Here is an 8130-nt window from a genome sequence, read left to right on the forward strand (position 1 = left end):
CATGGTCAAAGTAGTGTGGGTTCTCATCAGCGTAAGCCTAGTGTTACCAGGGGACCCCGTGGTCCGTGCTATGGTTACGGCTTAACGGGTCATATCCAAAAGTTTTGCCCTAATGGGGAACAGGGTTCGAGAGCTCACCCGACACCTTCTATGGCTACTACTTCAACTGTACCGCCCCCACCTAGGGGTAATGGGGCCCACAGCGGGCGCAATGCAGGAAAGGTGCCACAGACAACTGCTACTTCTCAGGGAACTCATCCTCGTTTCTATGCCATGCCTACTCGCCCTACTGCAGAGGCTTCAGATGCTGTCATCACAGGTATACTTACAGTTTGTGCTCTAGATGCTTATGCTCTTATGGATGCTGGATCTACTTTTTCCTATGTTACTCCGTACTTTGCTTTGGATTTTGTGATAGAGCCAAAACAACTACTTGAACTATTTTGTGTGTCGACTCCGGTTGAAGATTTTGTTATTTCCTCCCGCGTTTATAAGGGTTGTGTAATTATAATTCAAGATTGAGAGACTACGATAGACCTCATTGAGCTAGAAATGGTTGACTTTGATGCGATTATGGGGATGGATTGGTTATACAAGTGTTACTCCATTCTTGATTGTCGTGCTAAAGTGGTCAAGTTTGAGTTTCCTAATGAGCCAGTTCGTGAGTGGAAAGACAATATTGCTGAGCCTTGAGGTAAATTTATTTCATACTTTAAGGCGAAGAAGATGATCACAAAGGGATGTCTTTATTATTTTAGTCAAGAGTCATTGACACAACTGCGGAGATAACAATCATTCAGTTTGCGCCAATTGTTAATGAGTTTCCTGATTTTTTTCCTGATGAGCTTTCGGGTATTCCACCAGATCGGCTTATCGACTTTGGTATATATGTGGTTCGACATATGCAACCGATATCTATTCCCTCGTACCGAATGGCTCTAGCCGAGTTATATAATTGAAGGAGCAATTGAAAGATTTACTGGATAAAGGGTTTAGTAGACCTAGTGTATCACCTTGGGGTGCGCCAGTGCTGTTTGTGAAAAAGAAAGATGGTTTTTTGAGGATGTGTACTGACTACGGGAAACTTAACAAAGTGACCGTCAAGAATAGGTATCTATTACCTCGAATAGATGACTTTTTTTACTAGTTGCAAGGGCAGAGTTCTTCTCGGAGATTTCTTTAAGGTCGGGGTGTCATCAGTTGAAAATTCGAGAGAAGGATATTCCCAAAATGGCTTTTTGGACCAGCTACGGGCATTACGAATTTTTGGTGATGTCAATTGGGCTAACAAATACACCCGCAGCCTTTATGGATCTAATGAATCGGGTTTTCAAATCATTTTTTAATAGATTCATGATTGTTTTCATTGATGACATATTAGTCTATTCACGAAGTCAAGAGGATCATGCCAATCATTTGAGAATAGTGTTGGAGATGCTTTTGGAGAATGAGTTATATGCCAAATTCTCTAAGTGTGAATTTTGGCTTGAATCTGTGGCATTCTTGGGTCATGTGGTATCTCGTGAAGGTATTAAGGTTGATCGTCAAAAGATTGAAGCGGCTAAGAGTTGGCCTAGATCAATTACAACTACAGAGATCTATAGTTTCTTGGGATTAGCGGGTTACTATTGGTGGTTTGTTGAAGGGTTTTCTACTCTTACATCTCCGTTAACCAAGTTGAAATAAAAAGATACGAAGTTTCAGTGGTCGGATGCTTGTGAGAGAATTTTTCAAGAGTTGAAAGCTAGATTGACTATGGCACCGGTGTTGACGTTGCCAACAGGTTTGGGTGACTTTATAGTTTACTGTGATGCCTCTAGATTTTGGTTGGGTTGTGTCTTGATGCAGAAAGGTAAGGTTATCGCTTATGCTTCTAGACAGTTGATGATCCATGAGAAGAACTATCCGACCCATGACTTGGAACTTGCTGCGGTTGTATTTGCTTTGAAAATTTGGCAGCAGTACTTGTACGGTGAGCACTGTGAAGTATACACCGACCATAAAAGCTTGAAATATATATTCAAGCAGAGGGAATTAAACCTGAGGCAAAAGAGATGGTTATAACTATTGAAGGATTATTGGTTATAACTATTGAAGGATTATGATTTAAGCATTCACTACCATCTGGGAAAGGAGAAAGTGGTAGCCGATGCGCTAAGACGAAAGTCAGGAGGTACTTTGGTGCATTTACCGATAGCTAAAGAGATTTCTGTTTGTGCCATAGCACGTTCCTCTCTTATTGAGCGTGTCAAGGCTAAGCAATTTGAAGATCCAAATTTGGTGGATATTCGAAATGGTGTACAATCTAAATATATCCTCGCTTTTTCTCTTGACGAGGATGGGGTGTTGAGAATGAACGGTTGCTTGTGCGTGTTAGATATTGATGGACTTCGTAATGAAATTATGGCTGAGGCACACAGATCGAAATGTTCTATACATCCAGGGTCCATAAAAATGTATAAGGACTTGCGGGAGATCTATTGGTGGAATCGAATGAAGGAAAACATTTCAGACTTCGTGGCTAGATGTTTAAATTGCTAGCAAGTAAAATCTGAGCATCAAAGACCTGGTGGGTTGGCTCAAAATATCGAGATTCCACTTTGGAAGTGGGAGCTGATTAATATGGACTTTGTGGTGGGTTTTCTTTGCACCCGCTTGAATCATGACTCTATTTGGGTGATTGTAGACCGACTTACAAAATTGGCGCATTTCTTTCTGGTAAAGATGACTGACACGGCACCACAGTATGCTAAGTTGTACTTGAAAGAAATTGTCAGACTTCGCGATATTCCAGCTTCCATTATAACTGATAGAGGGGCCCAATTTACTACTCATTTTTCGCAGTCCTTCAAGAGGGATTGGGTACAAGTATCAATTTTAGTACCATTTTTCATCCACAGACTGACGGACAAGCTGAGAGAACTATTCAGATGCTTGAGGATATGTTGCGGGCTTGTGTCCTTGATTTTGGTGGGAATTAGGATGAACACTTACCTCTGATCGAATTTGCCTACAATAATAACTATCATGCTAGTATCGAGATGGCTCCATATGAGGCTTTGTATGGACGACGTTGTAGATCACCTATTGGATGGTTTGAGCTAACTGAGGTAGGACTACTTGGTCCTGATCTTGCACATGATGCCTTAGAGAAGGTGGCTTTGATTCAACAATGGCTTAAGACTGCTTAGAGTCGACAGAAAAGCTATACAGATGTACATCGACATAAGTTGGAGTTTAAAGAGGGTGATCAAGTGTTCTTGAAAGTATCGCTAAGTCCTAGATTCATCGTTCCATATTGTATCTTGAAAAGGATTGGGGAAGTAGCCTACAAGATGGAGTTACTTGCATCGATGACTTTGGTTCATCCTGTTTACCGTGAAGATGGTAATTACAATTAAATTTGATGATGGGACTCTAAAAATACGTGATCTATTTTTATGCCGGTTGTTGAGCAGTTGATGCTATGTATGTGAGACTTAGAAGCGAAATAAGAGTTAAGGATGAAATGATAACCAAACCGATAGGTAGACAATCGGAGGCCTCAAGCTCGTCGATCCGGGGCCTTGAGGTCGATTCCGGGGCTCGACCGTGAGCTATCGAAGGTAATCGAAGTATGACTAACAGTTATGACAAAATCTAAGAAGGCTCCTTATGGCCAATGATAAGCAATAAATGGTGAACACTAATGAAGATAATAAATGGAAGCAAATATATCAAGAGAATATGTAAGAGAGCATAGAGAACGTTATTTTATATTTCTTGTGAATCAGCTGAAGCAACAGATCCTTACAAAATGACAAGGGTTCCCTTTATATAGGAGGGAAATCCCAGCATAGTACAAAATACATTAATTACATAGATATGGGGATGTGACAGCTAAATGACACCCTGATTTGGGTTGAGAATAGCCCACTAGACTTTGTCAGCCCTAGCTGCGTGCCTTGGGAACTCCCCATTTCTACCATAGCCGGGATCAACATTATCTCAAGGTCGAGCGTCAACGAACCTCGAGGAAGGAAAAAACTCGACCGTAGCCTCGTAGCCTCGAGCCTTCGCGATGATCTTCCGAGGTACCTTGATTACGTGATATCGAACCCTCCGATTCTACCGTATACAGATAGTCCCCGCGTTTCTTAGAGTAGAGCGACAAGAAACGACTTTGACAACCATCTTTCCGAATTTCCCGTGATAGTATCGTATTGATGGTGTAAGTATTTGTGATAACCGGAACGCTCCGTCAGTCTACTTTTCTAGAATTATTCACTGCACTGTCGACCTTTATTCTTTAGAACAATAATATCGTCGTCAGTCCATTTTTCAAAAATGCATTGATTGCTCCTGCCGATACGTCTTTCAAGGACATCAATGGGGCTGCCGGTTACGCTGCTATCCCCTATAACAGGGGGCCTCCTGGAACCACTTCTTTATTCAAGTGTTCTCAAATTAGTCTTTAGCCTTTCTCTTCTCTTTATCCCCATCCATTGTTATTTTCCATGTTTGAGCCCTGCGGTCTTAGGGCCGTATGGCGGCATTTTCATCAGTCATGCTACGGCCTTTTCCCAGGGCTTTCTCTTGCCGAGCGAGATTACACCAACTTGTTATTATTGTTGTTGTTATTACTGCTGTCGTCATTGGCTCGAGATGGTGAGACAGGGAGGCCGATCTCTTTCGTCTTGGGAATGTGTTTGGACTATACACTGCTGCTCACGAGGGCGCTCGGACTATACACCGCTGCTCACCCTCTTTTCCCGGCCTAGTGTGGCACTTCACCTCTTTTGCTTTCCGTGGGGCGAAGTGGTACCTCTGGCCGGTAGCTTGCATGGCACAATGTCCCGAGAAGTGGACTCAAAGTAGCCATGCAAGCGAGGCCGACACCCACCAAGTCTTCTATCGGGCCATAATCTTTCGGGCCTGGGTAAAGCCTTCGCTCCTTGGCGGGTTATGGCATTTTTTCATCCCTTTCTGTTCCTCCCACTTTCCTCTTCTTCATCTTCTCCTTTGAAGATGCTACTTTGGGAGACCGAGATGAGACCATTGAGGAAGCGGTGCTTGAGTATGCTGCCGCCGAGGGTGCTCCCTAGAGAATGGGCTAGGTACACCTTTTTGTTTCTTTGTTTATGTGTAAGGACCCTTTGTGGGCTTTTGTAACCATATGTAAGGACCCCTCATGGGCTTTTGTAATCAAGCGTTTATGAATACAAAGATGTTTCCCCAATTTCGTCTCTGATGTTTGCTATGCACCTTTTACTTGCGCTTATGGAAACTCTGAACGCATGATCCCACCGGTCGGTGCCGATATCGAGCCTAGGTGGAAGTATATTTCTCTGACCTTTGATTGATTAATACGGCTCCCCGTGGAACCCTTTGCATTTCCTCGGACCAAGCCTGGATTGGACGTCGGGACCCTTACTTCGGGTTGAATGGAAGTAATGCTTCGAACATTTAGACTTTCGAGAGCAGTCTTTAGGCCTTGCAATAATCTTCGAGTGGGAATTAGCTCGGGAAATCGAGAATAGGGGCTATCATTGGACTTTTGAGAACAGTCCCCGAGTTGGGTTTGCTCAGACTCGGGCCATCTGGAAGTTTGTTTTGATCTTATCGTAAGTAGCCTTATGGCGTTGCAGGTAGATCCAGAACGAGGTTTTACCCGAACTTAGGTGGTACCTTGTGATCAAGCCATATGGGTGGAGCATAAATGCTTGTTTCTTTGGAGCCTAATTTCCCTTCGACGGAGGTCTTCGAGGTCGGGTACCACCTCGGGACTTGCGGCGAAGCCGTTGGCTTCTTAAAGCCTAGCTTCTTTTTGATGGAGATCTTCGAGGTCGGGTACCACCTCGGAACTTGCGGTGATGCCGTTGGCTTCTTAGAGCCTAACTTCTTTTTGATGGAGGTCCTCGAGGTCGGGTACCACCTCGGGACTTGCGGTGATGCCGTTGGCTCCTTAGAGCCTAACTTCTTTTCGATGGAGGTCCTCGAGGTCGGGTACCACCTCGGTACTCGCAGTGGTACGGGGATCTCCGTTCCCGAGACATTACATGGCATCGCCTAATGTACAATATAGCTGCAAAGCTATCAAGGCGATTACGCCTGCGTATCTTCCCGAAGCGATATCGGTCAGCATTTTTTAATTGGCTTTTGAGGCAAGCGGACCATCGCCGCTTTTTCCATATATATATATATATATATATAGGGTTGTTTTTGCACTTTGGAGATCCCACCCTTCTAAGTATTTACCCTTCTTTTCCTGCGTTAAGCCTTTTATCATTTTAGTACCAGCGTACTCGTACCGACTCCTTGCTTTAGTTTTCTGAGTCTGCCGTCGCCATGACTATTACATCGGGGTCTGTCGGGCAGAGAGGGGAGAGCTCCGCCTCCGGTATTCGGGACCAACGAGAGCATACCTTGAAGATTACTTCTTTTATAGGAGAAGAGAATCTTGGGTTAGTGAGAAAAGACTGCGGCTGGGGGGAGAAAGTAGTGTTACAGATACTTTCCCCGGATGAGGGCATCACGGATCGTGCCGATGGATTCTTGAATGTGTACACGTATCCTTTCACACTGGGCCCCCTTGATNAGGCTGACCAGGAGATGGCGATCTATTTGAAGGACACTGTCGATGCTCAAGCTGAGATGCGAAAGGCCCTCGATCGTGAAGGCAGGATCAAGGACTATGCTCGTTGCAAGTCTCGAAGAAAGACTCTCGAGGAGATCCGTGCTAGGGGTTTTATCCTCTCGGAATAGTTGGCGCGAGCGAGGGCGGACGAGCGTGATGCTCGGTTACTTCTGTCTGGCACCGATGATAGCGAAGATGAGGCCGATGGGCCATAGCCCTCAGAAAAGGGGGGGGGGGGGCGTAGATTCTACCATCTGTATGTAGCATTTTCAAAGCATGTTTTGGAAATGGAGATTGCGTTTTTTCTTATATGTGTATAAAGAACCATGTGGCTTTACTTCTTCTGTATCCCCTTTTGTCTCGAATTTGGTCGAGTGAACTGGTCTTTTCAGTCGATAGGAATCCTTGGATTCGCGATATGGCCCTGAGGCTCAACGGGCTGGCCTGTAGGTTTTTATGTACTCGGCCGGTGCGAGCCTTTTGTGTAAGCTGGCGTTTGAGCTCTTATGCTCTTTAAACATATTTTGATCAACTGTTTTGGGTTTAGCCTCCGAGTCGGGTTTCGACTCGAGCTTATTTGACCCTCAAGTTTTTGTATTTGCATGGGCTGGCGATAATAACTCTTATGACTCGGGTCGAAGTGACCTTTTAGTGTAAGCTAGCGACAATGGCTCTTATGCCTCGGGTCAAAGTGACCTTTTATGGTAAGCTGGCGACAATGGCTCTTATGCCTCGGGTCGAAGTGACCTTTTAGTGTAAGCTGGCGTTTGAGCTCTCACGCTTTTTTCCCTGGGGCATTTTCAGTTAACTGTTTTGGGTTCAGTCTCCGAATCGAGTTTTGACTCGAGCTCATTCGACCCTCAAGTTTTGTATTTGTGAGGGCTGGCAACAATGGCTCTTACGCCTTGGGTCGAAGCGACCTTTCATGTGGGCTGGCGACAATGGCTCTTATGCTTTGGGTCGAAGCGACTTTTTATGTGGGCTGGCGAAAATGGCTCTTACGCCTTGGGTCGAAGCGACCTTTTTATTGGCTTTATTTTTCCCTCGTTAAGGTCTTTTTGAAATAATTTTTGCCTGACTCTTCGACGATTAGGGAAGAACCTCGATTACGAGTCATTTTGTGGCGATGATCGAGCACCTCGGGAGGTTTGGCTCGGGGCCTGAGTATCTCGAAGTCTGTGATTTGGAGCTAACATGGTCGAAGCTCTTTTGCCTATGTCGGGGGTAGCCTGTTTAACCGGTTCTTTTTGAAGTAGATTCGAAGTAATTGAAGGCCTGTGATTTTGTAGCAACGGTCAGGCGTCCCTGAGTCGCGTTAGTTTGGCTGGTACAGCCTTATGACCATAGTCATTTGTGCTTGGCCGGAGCCATTTTTGATCCCGAGTGAAGTAGTTTGGGCGTCTATATTGAGGGTATGCCTTTTAGGGGTCTTACAAGTTAGATATAGCCTAAACTTTGAGATCGGGTTTATGCCTTTAGCAATGTCTTACAAAATTTTCATGCCTTTGAGGTCT

At 44.7% G+C, this 8130-nt stretch overlaps 1 protein-coding gene across 1 annotated transcript; it reads left to right on the plus strand.

Annotated features, from left to right (window-relative positions):
• The first annotated feature begins 1755 nt into the window (after positions 1-1755).
• LOC109205862 lies at positions 1756-2541 on the plus strand. Its single transcript, XM_019368618.1, has 3 exons — positions 1756-1857; positions 1960-1986; positions 2098-2541. The coding sequence occupies exons 1-3, from the start codon at positions 1756-1758 to the stop codon at positions 2539-2541; spliced, it is 573 nt and encodes a 190-aa protein (XP_019224163.1).
• The last annotated feature ends 5589 nt before the right edge of the window (positions 2542-8130 follow it).

Source organism: Nicotiana attenuata, unplaced genomic scaffold (genome assembly GCF_001879085.1).
Source record: "Nicotiana attenuata strain UT unplaced genomic scaffold, NIATTr2, whole genome shotgun sequence".
Taxonomy (NCBI): Eukaryota; Viridiplantae; Streptophyta; class Magnoliopsida; order Solanales; family Solanaceae; genus Nicotiana; species Nicotiana attenuata.